This window comes from Typopeltis vanoorti, chromosome 1 (assembly GCF_054136105.1).
Source record: "Typopeltis vanoorti isolate ZY-2024b chromosome 1, IOZ_Tvanoo_1.0, whole genome shotgun sequence".
NCBI lineage: Eukaryota > Metazoa > Arthropoda > Arachnida > Uropygi > Thelyphonidae > Typopeltis > Typopeltis vanoorti.
Window position 1 is genome coordinate 17,905,019 of NC_143549.1, and position 21,269 is coordinate 17,926,287.

At 35.7% G+C, this 21,269-nt stretch overlaps 1 protein-coding gene across 2 annotated transcripts in view; it reads left to right on the forward strand.

Moving 5' to 3' along the window:
• Window positions 1-21,269, forward strand: part of LOC150109817 (kinesin-like protein KIF11) — a 575,645-nt gene that overhangs the window by 512,214 nt on the left and 42,162 nt on the right. For both annotated transcript variants that reach the window (XM_090396826.1, XM_090396834.1), the window contains exon 24: window positions 2,599-2,738. In XM_090396826.1, coding sequence (XP_090252952.1) covers window positions 2,599-2,738 — 140 coding nt within the window. The remainder of the gene's footprint in view (window positions 1-2,598; window positions 2,739-21,269) is intronic.

Consider the following 21,269-nt stretch of genomic DNA (forward strand, 5'->3'; position numbering starts at 1 on the left):
TTAATGGTGTTTTAATTAGTACAATAAGATTCTTACTAATGCAATCTCTTAATTGTATTCCACATTTTCATATTTAAACCATTGTATGAAACTGTGCATAATGTTATTCGAGCATACATTTTACAATCTTTACATATGGGCTATGTTTCACCAAAATCAGCATAGCAATAACTGTGTTCAAGATGAAGCATATATTGGGCATTTCTTTTTAAAAATTTAACAGCATAAGCAGTAATGTATCATTAGTTGCTATTTACAATAAAAATATCAAACGGCTTGAACACGGAAAACTGTTATAATGGGGGGGGGGGGGGGGCGTGTTACAAAATTTATGTCTTGCAAAGTGGGCGGTGGCCCGAAAAAGTTTGGAAACCTATGCTCTAGAGGATTTCATGAAAATTCATTGAAAGGTTCATCAAAAGAAGACAGTTCACTGAACAATTTTTTTCAAAAAGCTAATATTTTTGTTAAACTGATTTGACACATTACCAAAGATACAGACAACATAAGATGATGAGTGACTGTTTTATTCTAGTTGTAACTTATTTCAATGGTATTACAGAAAAACGAACGGTAAATTGTAAAAAATGTTTTTGACTAGCTTATCTTTTGTTGGATTTCAAACTAGCATCCTTGCAAAATTGTCATAGTCGACAGAGAAAGTTACAATTCAAATTGTAACAAGTCCTAACTTAGTGTCCCCTAAATTTGCATTAAAGAATTTATTACAGTTGTGGTGACAGGTTAGTTGTAAGTTGAGTCTTCCAAATTTTTAGCAGACATTAACATAGTAAATATGAGAACATAAATATGTTGGTTACCATATTATAGCAAGTCAGAACTAGCAGACTACACTTTGGACACCCCCTTCGCACAGGATTGATGGAAAAGATGCAAAGTACTATTTAGAAATCATTGAGTCGGAGAGAAGTTATTTTTAGAGTCAGCAGCAGCTATGAAACAATCTCCTATCAGAAATTTGGGAGACAGTCATCTTATGATCATATTCCACACAACTCTAATACAAGAGTGCTCTGAAAAGTTCTCTGCCTCGACCATAGATGGCAACACTATCAACAAGTTTTTTTTTCTAAGTAATTCATCTGTGTGAAATTGCAAGTCATTCTATCAAGTGGTTTGCTTTATACAGCTGTCAGAAACAAAAATGTTGTCTGTATCCCTTGAAATGGATACAATTGAGTATCGTGCAGTTATAAAATTCTTTGTAAAAGAGTAACGCCAAAAGAAATTCATTCGAAGTTCATAAAAGTTTATGCACACTCTTCTGTGTTTTCAATAATTAAGCAATGGGTTGCTGAGTTTAAACATGGCCATACCAGCCTTGAAGATGATCCACGTGAAGGATGTCCAGAAAGTGTGACACCACCAGAAATCATTGATCAAGTGCATGAAATAGCTGAGACTATAGGCATTTCAAAAGAACATGTAGAATATATTTTGCATGAAGAACTGCATATGAAAGCTTTGTGCAAGATGGGTGCAGTGCTTGGAGCATTTTAACAAGAATAAAACTGATTTTTGTGCATTGATTTATTACTATGGATGAGACTTGGATTCTCCATAACACACCAAAATCTAAACAGCAGACAGAAGCCAGTTGTTCAGCACCAAAGAAGACAAAGTTGGTTCCATCAGCAGGAAAGGTCATGACATCGGTGTTTTGGGATACTAAAGGCATTTTGTTTATTAATTATCTTGAAAAGAGTAAAGCAATAACCGGGGAATATTATTCCGATCTTTTGACAAAAAAATTCGTGAGGAAAGACCTGGTTTCAGAAGAAAAAAATCATCTTTCATCAGGACAATGCATCTGCCCACAAAGGTGTTTTGGCAATGGAAAAATTAAGGAATCTGCACTATGAATTGTTGGAACGTTCACCCTATTCCCCAGATTTGGCTCCCTTTTGACTTCCATCTCTTTCCAAATCTAAAACTCTTTCTTGCTGGCCAAAATTTTTCTTCGAATCAAGAGGTGATTGCAGCTGTAGAGGAGTATTTTGCAGATCTTACTGAGAACCACTACAGCAACGGGATAGATAATGGTGCTGGAGCATCGCTGGAATAAATGTATTGGTCTTAAGAAAGATTATGTCGAAAAATAAAAATAATTTTTAAATTATAAATTCGTTTTTTCATTGTTAGGCCGAGAACTTTTCAAACCACCCTCGTAACTTATTTTATATAAATTAAAGGGTGCCAAATTAGGACTCTAGATCTTTTGCCTATTACAATTTGAATTATTTCACGTGTTGTCATGTGTAGGCATTAACAAGTAGTTCTACTACGTGTTACAGCTAGATAATATTCTTTGCGTTTATAGATTTCCTCAGAATTTGCTTTCTGATGAAAATCTCAATATCTGATATTGCCGGTTATAAAGACTAAACATATATATATATATTTTTTTTTTTTTATAATCAGTTTTGGAGATTGTACATTCAGTAATCAGTGTTTGTGACATCTCGATCTTCAGGATCATTTAGTTATTACGGATATGTAATTTATGCACTGATGTTCACTAAATTTCACTGTATGAACTTGATTAATCTAAAATGTACTGCTTTATGTTTTTTTAAGGTCATACACCAGAAAGGAAGGATTATGTGTATTCACAAACATTTATTGAAACTTCTCCACATGAGCGCATTCTTCAACGTTTTCGTGCCACTTATGCTCCTAAAGTTGATAGTAATTCACAACTTGATTCTAGTTTTGAGGTAAGCGTAATAATTATAAGTTCATAACTTGCTGTATTTTTCATTTTATATGATTCTGTTGTATTGGACACATCACATTTTTCATGTCGAATTTTTTTTGGGGGGAAAAAAACATTCTTCTCAATATAAGACTCGCAAATTATCCATCAAATTTTTCATGCAAATATAATTTTTTTTATTTTAAATTTTAATGCATGCATTATTTGTTTATTAGATAAAAAAGCAATTTAAAAAAAATCATTAGATTCTAACATAATAACATTTTATATATATATATATATATATATAAACAAAATAATTTTTATAAATTTCATTAATTTTCTTTTCAAATCTTTATTCATCTTCACTCTCAAAATTTTTTGAGCTTCATTTTTCATCAGAATCAGAGTCATTGCTATTTCGAAATAAGTCATCCTCCATACTATCAAGAAATTTATGCGACACTTTTGAATAGATTTTATAAGAATTTTGTGTTTCGCTTCATTCCATGAACTGTTTATTTGCACACCTACAAAATTGTGGCTTTCTTTCTCCTACCAGTAGATGTTTCTTCAAAATTTGGAGATGGTATCCAATTGACCCATTTTTTCCCTCATAAATCCTTTAAATGGTTTGTTTATTTATGCTTCTACAGGTTTTAGCATGGAGATGAGTACTTCTGGGATTACCACCTTTTTTGTGTTCATTTTGCAAAGTTCATTTTTAACAAGTTCAGTTTTATGGCATCTAAACTAATCCCATACTAACAAAGCAGGTTTCTTATGTAAAGTGCTAGGGTATCTGGACCACACATTCTTTATCCATAACTTCATCCCTTTCTCATCCATCCATCCTTTTGGATGAATATGAGTGTAATCTCCTTGGGGAAGTTTTTTTTTTTTTTAAATTAAAAAATGGTGGCAGTTTTGTTCTATCAGCACAACAAAACAAGAAGTTGTAACAATATATATATATATATATATATATATATTTTATCTTTGGAGTCAACAGTCTTGTTAGAGTGCACATCAAAAGCCAGAGGCACTTCATCCACGTTAGTTATCTGTGAAAGTTCAAATTTGTCTTGTTTTCCAGCATTTATGATGAACCGAACTTGTAAAACTTGATTTTGTTTTTGCATGCATTCATAAATAATTTCTCTTCATAAATCTAAAGTACCATGATGGCGACCCTGTAAAATCAATCATATTTCTTTCTGTTCACAATAATTTAGCTCGTTGAATAATCATTTGTATAGATATGCAGCAAACTGATCTTTGATCTATTATCCAAGTTTTAAATTCATTTTCAATTTCTGACTGTTTTTCTGTGGAGACGGTTTTTCAGAATTTGCTTATATTAATAGCTGCTCTTGTTTCCTCCAAGTTCGTGCCATCTTTTTCTGTAGACAGAGACCCAAAGTACTGTCCTGTTGCCATTCGTTTTCAGTGTACTCAGCAACACTATGCTTAAATGCAATCATATAGGTATCTGTGCTTCTTAGAATCCATAAGTTATAAAAAATTAAATAAAATTATATAATGTGTTGATTACTAGTTTAAATGCATAACAATCAACGACCATGCAACTATTCAAACTGATCATACATTACCAACAAGTGATGACTCGCCATAACTGCATATACATTAAAAAAAACACTTGTAGTACACATCCTAATTTTTAGGTACATTTTAGGTACAAAAAAGTGCATCTTATAAGGCAAAAAATATGGTATTTTTTATTCATTTGATATTATTACAACACCAAACAAACTAAATTATAAAAAATGTGTTTATTAACTGGCTTATAATTTGCAGGATTTCAAACCAGCACCTTAAGAGCTTGTTACATTTAACACACAACAGTAAAATCATTAAAATAGCCATAGCTGACTTTAGAGACAGAAGAGTAACTACACTTCTTTGACACTTAAAGTGGCGCAAAACACTCTGGATGTCGGGCCTTACTTGAGCAGTTGAGATAACCTACTTTTACAGATGTTGGTGATTTGTGTGTTGAAAGTAAGATGATGTTCCTATTGGGAACTAAGTGCCATCTGTACATATGAGATTCTCCTTATGGCTGCCACTCCTTGGTCCCACTCTGATATTACCCCTCAAGAAGACTTCAAAGTTTTGTGTGTATGATGGGGTAACTTTGATTGGTAGTCCCTGATGGATGTTGCCCAAATGAGATGCTCCAACTATCTGCACTGTTGTTTCTATGAGCGTGTCCTCCTGAATGGAATTTTTCCAGTAATTTTGGAGATTCTGCCAACCCTTCTGAAATGAATGAAGGTGACATTTTCCCTAAGTGCCCATTCTTCAGTTGAGTATAGTATTTAAAAAGTTTAATTTATTACTACATCTGATGCTTTTTGCTTCTTTATTTTCAATTTTTTTTTTTTTTTTTTTCAATGATTTCAAAGACATGCCTTTAGATCAGTTAATAAGCTAATGCTTTTCATTCCCTTATAGGGAATAGGCAAGGCATTTTAACCTTATCTGGCTTTCGGAGACTAAGTGGGCAATTCAGACCACTTAACAAATGAGATCTCTGTTCTCCCTTAAAGAAAATAAAACAATATAGCCAGTGCCCTAGTGGGAGTCTGCTTTAATGGCAGCTTGAATATTTTTATTAATGAAGAGGAAATGGACACTGGCCATCCACATTTGTCCAAAAGGAAAAAATCCAAGGTCAATGAAACAAAATTCACAAATCAGAAGCCACATGCTACCCCACCAAAAAAGATATAATAACGTACAAAAGCAAAAGTTAATCTGCTTTTGCATACAGTAAACATACTTGAAGCCTAGTGATGATTCAGTAATTACTCCAACATGTAGTCATCATTCATATGGATTGGGTAGAGGATGGACTTGTCCATGAAGGAGTTGCCATGCTTGTGTATAACCATACCATCTTCTAGCAATTCCCTCTTAATATAGTCTATTGCCATCAACTTTCAGTCAAATATCTAAGATATTTTGGGATACTCTGGGATATTGTCAACATGTCTCCTTTTGAGGAAGAATTGTTGAGTATATGTTCAGCAATAAAAATCTCTCCTCTTGAAAACAGGAAGCAGCATCTTCTCTCTCTCTCTCTCTTTCTCTCTCCTTCCACTGTTTAAGTTGCAAACTGATGACAGCTTACTTGGGAATGAATCATTTCCCTGTGATATTCACTTTTTTTTGCATCAGCAACCATGTACTACATCACAAATATCACAATGGAAAAATCAGTCAATCTGACTGACTCACCATCTCCTGTCAGCAATGCAGTGAACCACATGACAGTGTTCTACACAAGCTGCTACAACTTCAGTTCCTAAAACATCCAGTAATTTCTACTTTCTCTAAAACCATGGTAGAACATGGATTGCATAACGAGAACAACCGACAGTTAAAAAGTCAGACAAAACCTGGAAAGTGAAAGGCAGATATACCATTCACCCACTTTCCATCCTTGAACATTATGGATGCACAATTGTGACAACACTTACAGGGAAACACATCAGCAAAATCTTATCCCCTGAATTTCCTTGCACAAAAACATAAAAATTCCTCTTTGAACAGTAAAAAAAGACAAGAAAATGAAAGCTGTTTTGATTAAATGTTGCTGAGCTACTGCTGAACTAGATAACATACATTATGAGATGATCAAACATATGTCACCAACCACTAAGGATAAACTGCTGTACCTGTTCAATGGAATTTTCTGTAAGAATGTTTTTTCCAGATACCCAGAAAAAGGCAATTATTGCCTTTCCCAAACCAAGGAAGGATCCAAAATTCCCAATAAACTATTAGGAGCCAGTTGCTCATGCAAGATTCTGGAAAAAATGGTTAACTCTCATCTTTTATGGTTTCTAGAGAGAGAGAGAGAAAATCCTTTTCCATAACACAATGTGGCTTTTACAAATATCATTCAACAAGTGATCATCTAATCTAACTGGAAGCATTTATTATAGATGTCTTCCTAATATGTGACCTTTGTCCATATCAGTTTTCTTTGATATGGACAAAGCATAAGTCATTGCTTGGAAATTTGAAATGTTGAGAGACCTACACACTGAATTGCTTCATCACGAGCAACTGATCCACTAGGTATATAATAACATCTCACTATGTATATGATCTTGTTAGACTCCACCTCACACCAGATGGCATGCTGCTAACTAGACTCATGTCATCCAGTATCATTAATTAGTAGCATGCCCCCCCTTCTTCTATCCTTCCTAAAAATACTGTACCCTTTACACTCATTACTAGTTAATGTCTGCTTCTTATAGTCAGGTCTCAGATTGATTGCAGGCATCAGATAATCAATCTGAAGTCCAAGCGTATTGACCTTGGAAACAAACTCTACCCCTTTGTGTCTTATACTACTAGCATTCATGTACAGTCTTAACTACATGCTTTTTTCTGCAAGAGTCTGTAGTCTGCACAACTGTGTTATGCAGACTACAGACTTTTGTCTGCCATCTGCATAACACAGTTGTACAACTTGCAGATCTCTGTTCTTATCTAGTGCCTTATTTATGCCAACATTTTTGCACATACTTGATAGGTCCAAACTGGACAAACATAAAATCATTCTCTCTTCCATGATAATGCCCATTCCCCTCATTAACATATTTACAATAACATTATTGCTCTTACAAACAGATCTTGTTTGTAAGAGCAATTTCTTACAATAATATGATGTTTCTCCCATCATAATTTAGTTTCCTTGACTCTGTTCCTGAATATCTGCTCAGATCCCACTAAGTTTCATTACTAAGTTGTACGCTATAGAGCTTGCCTTAAACTACATAAGATTGCAACATTACCAAAAGTGCAACATATATATATGGATTCACAGAGCTCTCTATAAGCAATAAGAAGTCTAAAGCTGCAGGAACATTTGGGGAGCTGTCTCACATCCAACAGTCCTCTCTCATTCATGGAAACTACATATGAATGTGTGCTTCTGTTGGATTTTAAGCCATATTGGAATTAAAGAAAATGAGACTACTAACATAGCACCTTGGACAGCTCATTTTACAAACTCTATCTTCCTATTCCCTATAGTGATTACAGGTAGATCATAAGACAAACATTTATCCTAATAGCAGTCATTGTGGAGTAGAGACCAACAACAAGCTCTTGGTTGGCTCCACATAGGTCATACACATCTTACTCCTTCCCACTGAGGAGTGATGAAATGTTTGCATGAGTTGTGTGGTACTGGACTAACCATCATTCATATTTTAATTGACTGCCCTTGAGCATTGATCTTTGTTAATTTTATATAAATTATGTACATATTGTATATATTTGTTTTATTAGTTCAACTTGGTGTATATAAGCTTTTGACATGTGGTTTATTTATATATGTTTATATGAATTTTATGCACTTATGATTTTTATTGAAAAAGGTGATCATTAAGGGCGATTTTAATTATGGCAATATAGACTGGAATGATGAAATAGCAACTGGAAGTAAAGAAAATGAGTTTCCTGCTTTGAGTGATTATGGTGAGAGTTACTTGGTGAGACTGCTGCTGAAAGGTAGAGAAGTGAGTAGAGAGAATGAATCAGATCAAGTGGGAAGTGATGTGGAAGAGCAGGAGAGATTGAAGAGGTTAAGAATGTGAAAGTGAGTGGCATGAGTATAGAAAATGAGAGAAAGGGTGTATAAGAGGAGCAGGGAAACGGGGAGGTTCAGGGTGGACAGGGATACACAGCATGAGAAAAGTGGATGCTCCAAGAGGAGGTGAAAGCACGTGTAAGCAGGAAAGGAATGGGATGACCAGGGATCAAGAGGAAACAGTTGGAATTGAAGAGGGTTCTGAAATGAATAAGCAGAAAGGGAAATGGCCCCAGTCGAGCATGGAGAGATCACATGGAATGAGTGGTATCAGTGAAACTAGCTGTAGATCCAGAAATGAGCTGTTGTGTTTGTATACAAATGCTAGAAGTGTAAGAAACAAGACAGATGAAATGGTTGCACTAATTGTCTGTTCACCCAAAGATTTTCGGAATAAGTGAGACATGGTTTGAAGAGGACGACATTTTTTACCCCTTCTATCCTCATGTGTTTCATGAGGATAGAAGGGGTAAAAAGGGGAGTGCTATTGATGATAGAGAAAGATTTATGTCCATACAAAGTACAGATGCAAGAGAGAAATAGTGCCAGTGGTTCTGAGGCAGTATGGTGTGAGATAGAGGTGAATGGAATCAAATGCTTGGTTGGATGTTGTTATAGACCAGGTAATGTGGATGGTGGTTATAATGAAATGTATGATCAAATTAGAAAAGCTAGTAAGAAAAGGGTGATCGTTATGGGCGATTTTAATTATATCAATATAAACTAGAATGATGAAATAGCAACTAGAACTAAAGAAAATTAGTTTCTTGAGTTTTTGAGGTATAACTACCTCAGAGAGTATGTAACAGAGGACACATGAGGATTGAGGGTCTTGGATTTGGTCATCTCACAGGATTTAATTATAAATGAGGTGTCAAATTATCCACCAGTTGGTGAGAGTGACCATGAGGTGATTACCTGGGTGGTTGCCAATAGTGTGAGGACCTCTGTGAGAAAAGGATATATGTGGAACTAAAGGGGGGGGGGTGATTATGAAGAGCTCAGGAGACAGCTTGTGGGTGTAGCATGGAATGAGGAGATGGCTGGAAAAAAGATCAATGCAGCTTGAGGGATTTCCAGAAACTATCTAGTAGATGCAATGTTTAAATGTATTCCAATGGTGAGAAGGTTAAATAAGGTAGGTGTGAGATGGATGAATAAAGAGATTAAGCATGCAATACAGAGAAAAAGGGCATTGTGGAGGGAGCATAAGAGAAGTGGAAATAACCAATTCCGTGAGGTCTACAAAGACCAGGCAAGGAGGGTAACTTGGTTGGTGAGGGTAGATAAAGAGAGGTATGAACAGCAGTTAGCAAATGATGCCAAAAAGAAACCTAAGGAGTTCTTTCGATATGTAGCCAGCAAAAGAAAGAATGATTATGGAAGGATGACATTGATTGGAGAAAATGGTATAAAGATAGCTGTTGCAGAATGTGTGGTGGATATACTTAATGAGCAGTTCATAAAGGTCTTTCAATCTTGTGAATGTGACTTCACGGAGAGCAGTTGATGATGGGGAGGAGAGACTGACTGTAAGTGAGCAAGAAGTGTATGGTGAGCTGAGTAAACTGGATGTTAATAAGGCTGTGGGACTTGATAATATATCACCATGTATTCTGAAGGAATGTGCCAGGGAGTTGATGCCTGCCTTGACATATTTTTTCAATACGAGTCTTGCACTCTGTCATGTTTTTAAAGTTTGGAGGGAGGGCAAGATTGTGCCACTTCATAAAGGAGGGATCGAATTCAAGAATCTACTTACTTACGTATTACAATAAAGTGACTGCTTCCTTGGACAGAGGAGAAGGATACACAGTAATATACTTGGATTTCGCAAAGGCTTTTAATAGATTACCTCATGATAAGTTGACAGTCAAACTAGAGCAGATCGGGTTGGATATTAGATTAGTGCATTGGATTGGAAACTGGCTATTTGATAGGTATCAACAAGTTGTGTATAGGGGAGCGATGTATTGAGTACGGAAATGATGATGCAAGTTCAATATTGCAAAATGTAAGGTATTAAAATTTGGAAAACAAAGATGGAATGCAGAATTTATGCTTGGTGAGGATATATTGTTGGAGGTGGAGGAAATAAGAGAAATGGGGTGATAGTGGATAAGGATCTGAAATTTAGGGGACACATAACCAAAATTGTGACGACAACACAAAGGCTTCTGGGACTGATGCAGAGGACACTGACATGTAGAAGTAGGGAGATTCTTGTTCCATTGGATAAGGCTTTGATTAGGCGACACATGGACTATTGTGCCCAGATTTGGTCACCTGGTTTTCAGAAGGATGAAGAGACGTTGGAAAGGGTCTAAAGGCGATTAAGTAAGGTAGTTTCTGATTAGTAAAGGGTTGTTATAGGATCAATGCTGGAGAAGTTCTACAGAAAATAGTGGGAGATTGGGGGAGAACCAGAAGTCATCCCTGGAATCTGTATAAGGAGGGTGTGAGTGGCAGAGTGAGAAGCAAGTTTTTTTCATGCAGAGTTGTAAATGATTGGAATGCCTTGTCTGAGAGTCTGGTGTCTGCAAGGAGTTTGAGTGTGTTTAAGACACTGTATGATGAGCTATGTGTGTGATAAAAGGACCTCCCAAATGAGTCTTTGACTCCATGAGGTCTTGGGGTAATAATAATAATAATTATGCTCTTTACATATTTGCTGTATATTGGCACAGTTTGATCTTAGCTGTCTTTATGCCCTAAGCCTAAAATCAACCAAGCATTTCTGATTACCCTGCCTGTTCCTATAAATAGCTGTTCCTATTAAATCATTCTCAATATCATTAATATCAAGATTGAATAATAGCAGACCAAAAACTAATCTCTGTGATATCCTCTGGTTCACTGTTAATAAATCTTTACAGTCCAGTCCCATATCCTCCAACTTATGCAACAATCTTCTATGCTGAATCCTGGCAAAAGCTTTAGTAAAGTTCAAAAGTATCATAATGTGTAACTCAACCATGATGTTATAAAATTTAAGTTATCTACATAAAATCTTACCATATCTTGAAAAAGTAAGGAGGATGAGTATTGTTAATTGCAGAGGAACTAATTCCATCTAAAGTATGGTAGAGATCTGGAAGTATACATATACTGGGCTCAAGGCTGTTTGGTATGAGATAAAGATGAGTGGGACATAGATGTTGCTGCAGACCGGGGTTATCTGAAGAGTATCGTCATCATGGATGATTTTCTCTATGATGATATAAATGAGGAAAGAGAAAGTATGGAAGAGCAGGGGAAATAGTTTCTAGAATTGCTGAGAGATAACATAAAGTAGCATGTGATGGAAGAGATTTGGTGCAGGAATATTGGATCTAGTAATAGCATCTGAGATTGAATCTGTCAGTGAAGTGATTTATGTCTCACCAACTGGGGACCTTTGATTAAAAAGGAATGTATGTAGATGTATAAGACATGATTATAAATAAAGAGAGCTATATTATCAGAAAAATAAATTGCATGTGAATTGAATGGATGAAACTGTAGAACATAAAAAAATATATTCAGTATTGTGAAAAGAGTTAATCAGGCTCAGAAGCAGTATGAAGAACAGGCCATGGGAGACAGCTATAGTGAGGAAGATAAAATCCTACTATAAAAAGAAGTCAGTTGAGCCAGCTAAAAGACTTATGGGTGAATTTCTTCACTATGCGGTGAGATCCATGGAAAGATAATTTTGAACTAGGGACAAAGTGTGATTTAAACAAATACTAAATATTCAATTTGTCCAAATGACCAAATTCTGCCAAAGTATAGTGAATTAAATTTTTATCAAAGTTTTTATCAAATTTTTGAACAAAGAAATACTCATTAAAAGTGATTTTATAGGAGACTAAAGAAAGATTTTAAAAATCTGATACTTCACTTAATGACATAACCATAACGACAAAATGCAAAAATAAAATTTTTTGTTCCTTAATTTTAATAAAACAGTTTTTTAATTTTCAAGGAATCCATTAAAAGAAAAAATACAAAATAAAAATATTAAAGGCATTTTAATTTTACATTAAATATACAGAATAAATATGAATTTAATAATCAAAATGAAGTCGTAATAAATTGTGTTGTTGTGGAAAAAAATGGTTTTTCATCATTTTATGAAGATGTCTATTTCTGGCTTGAAAAAAAATACTCTTTTGCCATATACAAAGTGTGGCTATTAAATTACGAGACTGGTTGCAAAAATGTGGTTTATTATTACAATTGTACAACTTCTTTGGGCAGAATATTCCTTTCAACATACTCTCCTCCTCTATCTAATACTGTTGCATATGAATTTTCCATTGTTGGAAGCAATGCTGCAAGTCATCAGGTGTTATCTGCTTCAGTAGTGCTGCTGTTTTCTCCTTTACCTCATCCATTGACTGAAAATGGGTGCCCTTCAATGTGAATTTCAACTTTGGAAAATGGTAACAGTCATGGAGCTAAGTCTGGCGAGTAAAGTGGATTGTCCAACATTGAGATCTTCTTATCAACCAGATAATGCTTTACAGGCAGTGCACCATGAGCTGGAGCATTGTCTTGATAGAGAATCCAAGCGTTGTTCTTCCACAAATTGGGTCTCTTCCTCCTCACTCGTTCTCTCAGCTTGGCCAGAACCTCAAGGTAATAATGTTAACTGTCTGGCCCTCTGGTACCCACTCAACCATTACCATGCCACTGATATCAAAAAAAAAAAAAAAAAAAATCAGCATTTCTTTCAGTTTTGACTTACTCGTTCTTGCTTTTTTTCATTCTCGGTAACGTAGGAGTTTTCCAGTGCATCAGTTGTCTATTTGTTTCTGGATTGTACTGGTAAATCCCTGTCTCATCATGTGTGATGATCTTCTCCTGCAAATCTGGCTCTGCTGTCGGCCGTTTCATGATGTCAGTGCAAATTTGTTTCTGGATGTCATTCTGCTTTTCACACAAGTTTTTGGGAACCATTTTGGTGCAGACTTTGCTCAATTGCTCATGCAAAATTTGTCGTACAGTCTCCTTATTAATGTGCACCATGTCTGCTATCATTCGAATGCTTAATTGGCAATCGTCATGGACAATTTCATTAATTTTTGCAATGTTTTGTTCAGTTGCTACCATGACAGGGTGACCCAGTCATTCATCATCTTCAACGTTTTCTCAACCTTCAGTAAAGCATTTGTGCCATTCAAACATTTGTGCACGTGACATTACATTATCACTGTACACCTCCTGTGAAAACACTTGGTCAGCAGTGTCTTCAATTTTACGAGGAATTTGAGATTAATGCTCTGCTCAAGTTTAACATTAGACATTATATTCCAGCAAAGTGACTTCACTTGTGTTTCTTTTATAACTGCCTACAGACTAACTACATGCAACAACGAACACTTTCCCCAACCTCCACAAATTATCTCAACTGCTTCTAGAACCTTTAGGGCACAAGCACATCCCACTGCTACAAGTACACGATTCATAGTGCACCTTGTCTCGTTATTTAATAGCCACACCTCATGTGCTAGTAGCTGTATTGTTGGTGCTGAAAGAAATTTTCTTGCTCTTTCACTCAAAATGGTCAATATTATTTTCTAGTCTTGTTACCATACTAATGGATAATCAGATTAGATAGAATGGTAGAAGAATTGATATAATCAACCCACTTACCATAATTTACTTTCCTAGGGTTTTTTTTCATGATTTTTCAACAATCCCATCTTTTTTGCTAAAGGAATGATATCAGTTTCTTTATTCACGTGATATATCTGAATCAGATTCTGATTTCTTATTAATTAGCATGCATTTAACAATCAATTTTATCATTATGCGACACATCCAGGGAGTCCAAAGACTCATCGAGAGAGAGGGCACCTCCTCTACAATTCTGTCGCCACCACTCAATCCACCTACTACAATGAACCGCAACTACACCAACACCATCTACCGCCCACCATCATCACTAGTATTTCAAAGACAATCACAAACATCCGTGCTTACGGCGGGATTCGAACCCGCAGCCTTTTGGCTGGAGAGCAGATACACTAACCATTCAGCCAACCAGGCCAGTATTTTATGAGTAAAAAAAATGCATGCTTAAATCTTGGATTTACTATTGTAAAGTACTTTTTGAAAATAAATATATGATCATATATTCTGTTAATTTCTTCAGAGAGAAATGTTTATCATTTGATGAACCTTGATACTATTGGTCTTTACCAAAACCTTTCACATTTTCACAAGAGTTTGCTATATAAACTCTGGTTTATATAGCAAACAAGAAAGATCATCCAATGTAATTTAATATACAAACTCATGGTTTGGAAACCAGCTGAGTGATGGGTATTAGAAAGTGGTGTATGGCAGAAGGTTCAGTACTTGGCTAATTTGTTAAACTTGTATAGAAATTATATTGGATGATCTTTAAAGATATCCATTTTTAGATGGCAAAGTTGGGGGTGACAAGGGAATATATCTGATAACAATCTACGCAAGCTGATTTTAAAGGATGGTTCTGTAGGCTAATGACAATAAGTGTCAGTTCGATGCTGCTAAATGCTGGAATATTAATTTTGGATTGGGATTATTATTAAGAGAGACCTTCAAGGAGTCAACCTCATCGAGGGAGGCCACATAATACACACCAGCTATCATACTTATTCTTGAATTCATTCACACTGCTTTCACTCGCAACATCCAATTGCAATCCATTCCAATCACGCACCACCCTCTGAGAAAAATCTAGCCCTCACACCCTTCTTGGTGGCCTTCATTCTCAGCTTCCAAGGATGTCCTCTCGTCCTTTCCCCAACCTCCATAAATTGAGGTTGGGGATACAGGATTTCAACAGATTCCATCAATTGAAATCCTGTATGACTCTTTCAGAAGTTTGTAGGTCTCAATCATATCACCCCTCTTTCTCCTGTTTGCTAGTGTCTGCAGTCCAGAAATTCTCAATCTTTCTTCAAAATCAGTATTCCACAATCCTGATATCCTTTTTAACACTTTCCTTTGTACTCTCTCCAATATATCAGAAACACAACAGAAACCAGGAGACCAGCCCGGCACTCAATAGTCTAAGTGAAGTCTTATGAAGGCCTTGTAAAGAGGCAAAATAACATCCTTATCTTTACATGTGGACATTCATTTCAGCATTGCAATTATCTTCATCATCATCAAATTCCTGCCATGTACCCTCAAGGGGTGTACAGGATATGACAGTACTACATGAAAAAACTACATCATTACTAACTTCCTATCTACAATTTTCCTCCAAATCAGTCTGTTACTTGTCAAGACTCCAACATTATCAGATCTTATATTTCTATCGTCTAAGGCACTTTGTACCGTATCAATCCACCTATATCTTGGTCTTCCTCTGGGTCGTTTCTCTGCCAACCTGGCAGAGAACACTTGTTTTGCTAATCTTTCCTCTCCCATTCTATTTAAGTGACCATACCATCTGAGATTAGCTCTGCTAACGCATTCCTGGATGCTGACAATGTCAAGTTCTTTCCTAATATCCTCATTTTTAATATGATATTGCCATTGATGCCATCTGTTCACGCCTCTAATCTTTCTCAGGACTCTCATATCTGCGGTCTCTAGTCTTTGGTCAAGTGTTTTACTTCTGACCCAGCTCTCAGATCCATAAGTTAAAATTGGTTTGAACACAGTCTTGTATACAGCTAATTTAGTGTTCCGACTAATTTCTTTCTTATTCCATATGAATTTATTCAACTGACTTCCCACGATACCAGCTTTGCTGATTCTGTTGTCTATTTCTATATTTAGTTTACCATCTTCAGTAAAAATTGTGCCTAAGTAGCTGAAATGTTTTACTTGTTCCACAGGTTCTCCATTCACAACACAGTTGACATTTTCAATGATTCTGCCTATTTTCATTGTCTTTGTCTTTTTATTGCTGACCTTCATACCATATCTATTACAACAGCTATTCAATTTAGTCAGAGAATCTTGCAGACTTGTAGCGGATTTATTTAGAAGTATAACATCATCCGCATAAAGCAAAGAGCTGATATTAACATCTCCAATTTTGATATCAGGTTTAATACCACATTCCTTCATAATGTGATCCATATAGATAATGAATAACAGAGGGGATAACGTACATCCTTGTCTCACACCAGATTTAACATTAAACCATCTTCCTGTACTTCCTTCAATTCTAACTGCTGACTCACAACTCAAATAAAGACTAAGTATTGCTTGATATAATGCCCCATTGATACCATATAACTGCAGCGTATTGAATAGCTTCTCTCTTGGCACCTTGTCATATGCCTTTTCCAAATCGACAAAACTTAAATACAGATCTTTGTTATATTCCCATGCTTTCTCGACTATTTGTCGTAAAGTGAAGATCTGATCCTGACAGCCTCTATTTGGCCTGAATCCAGCTTGTTCTTCACCAAGCTTTTCTTTCACAATTCTTCTCAACCGTTTCTTAAGTATACTTGCATAGATCTTGCCAGGAACACTCAGTAGGGAAATACCTCTGTAATTCTCACATTCAGTTTTATTTCCCTTTTTATATATTGGTACTATGAGAGCTCTACTCCAATCATCGGGAATTCGTCCCTCTGTCCAGGCTTTTTGAACTATGCAGTGCAGCCACTGTAAGACTCTTATACCACCATACTTCAGCATTTCTGGTCGAATATCATCTACTCCTGCTGCCTTTCCACATTTCAAGCCTTTGATGGCTTTTTCTACTTCAAGTATGGATATGTATTTCTGACTGCATGCCTGGTCAGTGTTTTTTATCACTGTGCTGTCATCACTGCTTGTTTCATTTAGCAGTTTTTCAAAGTAATTACTCCATACTTCAAGGATATCTTTTTTCTCCTGTTTTCATGTCACCTTTATCATCTCTAATTCCTTTTACAGCACTCTTTCCTCCATTCCTAAGCTTCTTCAACAACCTCCAGAATATTTTGCCACCTTCTTGATATTTATTTTCTATATTCTTGCCAAAGTCCTCCCATGACTTTTGTTTAGCTAGTTTTACACACTGTTTAGCTTTCTTACATTTGTCTCTGTATTCTGTAAGAGTAAAAGCTGACTTATTTGCGAGGAACTTTTGATATGCTTTCTTCTTTTCCTTCACTGCCTCTTTAACTTCCTGTGTCCACCAGGGAGTTCTGATTTTTTTATCCTTGCACACAACCTCACCACATGCCTCTCTGGCAGAATCAATCAATGTTTCCTTCAGAGTTTGCCACTGAATCTCCAAGGTTTGATTCCTGTTCTCAAACTCTTTCATTTTCTTTTCAATAATATTTCTGTATTTTAGTCTACAGTTCACATCTGAGAGCTGCTCAACTTTTATTCGCTTTAAAACTTTCTTACATGTTATTCTTTTCAATATGAAATTCAATTTTATCCTGCTCAAGACTAAATAGTGATCACTTCCAATTTCAAATCCTCTGTACACTCTGGTGTCCTGCACCAGAGAGAAAACATCACTATCAACAATAACATAGTCAATGAGACTTTTCTTATTCCTAGCCTCTTCTCTCCATGTGAATTTGTGCACATTTTTATGTTGGAACATGGTGTTAGTAATAACCAGTCCATGTCCTGAGCAGAAATCCAACAGATATTTGCCATTATTATTAGCTTTGCTCTTTTCTCCAAATTTTCCCAAAATATTTTTGTATGTCTCACAATCATTTCCTACTCTGCTATTTAGATCCCCTACAAGGACCAACTTTTCCTTTTTCATTGTGTCAGTTGCTTTTTCTAAAGCCTCAAAAAATTCCTCCACTTCTACCTTAGTAGAACCTTCTGTGGGACCATAGGTACAAATAAGTCTCATTGTCCAGTTCCCCATTCTCATATTTGCCCACATTACTCTACTTGAGACTGCCTGCCATTCAAGAAGATTAGCCTCGTATTTTGTGTTGAATACTATGGCTACTCCTTCTTTTCCTTGATTGTTATTGCCTGAATATAACATTTTGTATTTATTGCTCAGAAAGATCTCACCAGTTTTGGTCTTTTTTGTTTCAGTCACCCCTATTATGTCGATCTGGTACTTATCTAATTCCTCAGCTAGCTCCATTTCTTTGCCATTCAGGCTTCTTACATTGATAGTACCGATCTTTAACTCTGGTGATGTTGATTTGGGGTTTGTTTTCAGATTTGTTCCAGTAGCTGACTTTTCGCTGTTCGCCCTGGTTCCCTGGCGAAAACAACGGGGGCCTTGTTTAACCGGGCGACGCCCCAGCCGGCATGAAATTTTGTCATGTTGTACCATCATTTTTTATTTTGGTTTAACCAATAAGAATACAATTTGGTCGGCTAAATCCCAAATTGCCAGCCCATCCTCGTTCGTTCAGTATCAAAGTAGATACCCAACAGGGTGCACCACGAGAAGGTGAGGATTGGACATTAGGTCAAAAGCCCTGGTCGGTTCTCCGCATTCCTTTAAAGGCTATGTGGAGGTCTCCTCTCAGTTATACAGCTTTGACCCTTAAGCACCCCTGCAATTATCTTTTGAGTTGTATTTGCAATCGTTGCCACATTGCACCTAAACTTCAACTTCCTATCTATCTATTAACACTCCAAGATCCCTAAGCTCATCAGTTTCTTGTAGCCTAATCAAACCAATATAATACGACATTGGATATCTAATCACCGAAGTAAATGACTTTACATTTACTGACATTGAACTGACACCCATTTTCCCATGCCCACAATTCTAACCTATTCAAATCATTCTGCAAAGACTGCATATCAGCAGAATTCCTGATTACCCTACCTATCTTTGCATCATCAGCAAATAACTGTATGTCACTTGTCAAATTCTTTCCAATATCATTAATGTATAGATTGAATAACAGTGGACCAAGCACTGATCCTTGTGGTACACTACTTGTTATCTTAAACCTTGCAGACTCTGATCCCCTGTATACTACTTTCTGATATGTCAGTCAGCCATCCTCTTATCCATGCTAATATTGTATAACCCAATATTAGCATGGATATGCTAATATTGGGTTATATTAGCATATAACCCAATATTAGCATATCCATGCAGCAGTCTGCCATGCTGTATTGTGTCAGAAGCCTTAACAAAATCCAAAAGTATCATGGTGTATTTATTCCCCTTGTCTAGTTCAATGGTAACATTGTTATAGAATGTGAGCAAGTTGTAAACCCATGTTGTTCATTGCAAAGTAGAAATTTACTGTTAACCCATTTCTGAATGCAGGCCATAACCAATTTTTCCAAAATCTTCACCACCCTTGTGCGATGGAATTACCATACATTCCTTCCATTCCTGCAGAATCTTCTCAGTTCTGAGACTCATATTAAACATCCTGGTCAAAGGAATGGCTATATAATTATTATAAGATGTTATTTATTATGAACATTGATACAGTAATAATGTCCTTTGTTACAAATGGGCTGATGAACCTAGGCATTGGTGATGGTGAACAAATTTAAAGTTGAGGCTGCATTGCCAGGGTAATTGAGTCACCACATGAGATAACTGCATGTTGAAACTTATAAGAATATAGTATTTTCCCACTTTACTAGACTTTAATCATTAAGATTAAGTTGGAGCAAACGTAGATTCAATAGTGTGTGTATATTCATTACCATTCATAAAAAATAAATGAGCCTTAGCCAGATACTGCATTTCAGACTGCGTTTATCATGGGATTACTGTGTAGTAAAATATTGGCAGCATATTTGGCCAAATTTTTAGCACACCAACTCTCAAAACGACATGCTTCAAGTTTGAATGCATGGAATTATATTTGTATTATATTTGTAATTATAATAGATGGATGATGAATTTTATCACCAGATGTTTATTGAAGCCTGAAGTTGTTTGAAAAAGTTTCATGCTTGGTCTGGATACCAGTTTCTAGATTTAAAAAAAAAGTATACACACACACATACATACACATGTATTCAGTTCTTGTCTGTCCTTAAAGGGATTCTGCTGCATCTCTCTAAACATAAATATTTTTATTCTGGAAATATGTGCTTTTGCAAGATCTGTTTGCCTGTTTTGATTGATAAAAAACTTGGTTTCTGAAAGCAGAATGCTCCTCTGTATGAAATTGGCTAAATCACCTTTAATTGAAAAGCCATGATAAAGGTCTCTCATGTTAGAGATGGGATTCGAACCAAAGTCCTCCATCTAAAGAGTTTTGTTGACACTGACTAAGTTAGAGGAACTACATATGCATACATAATAGGAAAAAATTCTTAAACTATACATCCTTTGTACTAATGTACTATAGGTTTACATTTTTTTTTTTAATATTCACATTTAAAAAAAAAAAATAATGCCATTTCCTATAATAAGCTTTCACAGTGACAATAGTTTTTACTGGAAAGGCCAGAGTTTGAATCCTACCTAGAATTGAAGACCCTATGTAAAGGTTTTTAAAGTGAGGTGAGTTAGTTACTTTCATACACACGTTTCTATATTTCTAGGCTTCTCATTCCAGAAACTTGAGTTTTCATCCTGCAAAAAGGAAACCGTATGTTATCATATATATTTTAAGTAAAGATTGTATTACAATATAAGAAAAACATTAAAGTGAACAACAAGATGATATTGGCAGTGGGTTGTCTGTGATGTCAGATTACCAGTATAATCTGATCTGGATTATTTTGATGATGATAGCAATCAACTAGATTTAATTACCTTAATTTTTCTTAACAAGGATAAGATATAAGGTAGTGAAAACAAGTGATAGGGTTTTCTTTCTCTGCCTTTCTTAAAGAGAGAAATATTTGTTCTTTAAGAATTTCTTAAAGCAAAACATTTGTTCTGTAGTTACAAAACAAATATGACTTGCTTCAATTTACTTGTTAGCTATGTAGCTACTGTTAGTATCAGTTATACAACTAATAGAAAGGTGAAATGGATAAAAGATTACTAATGGCTTCTGGAGTGTT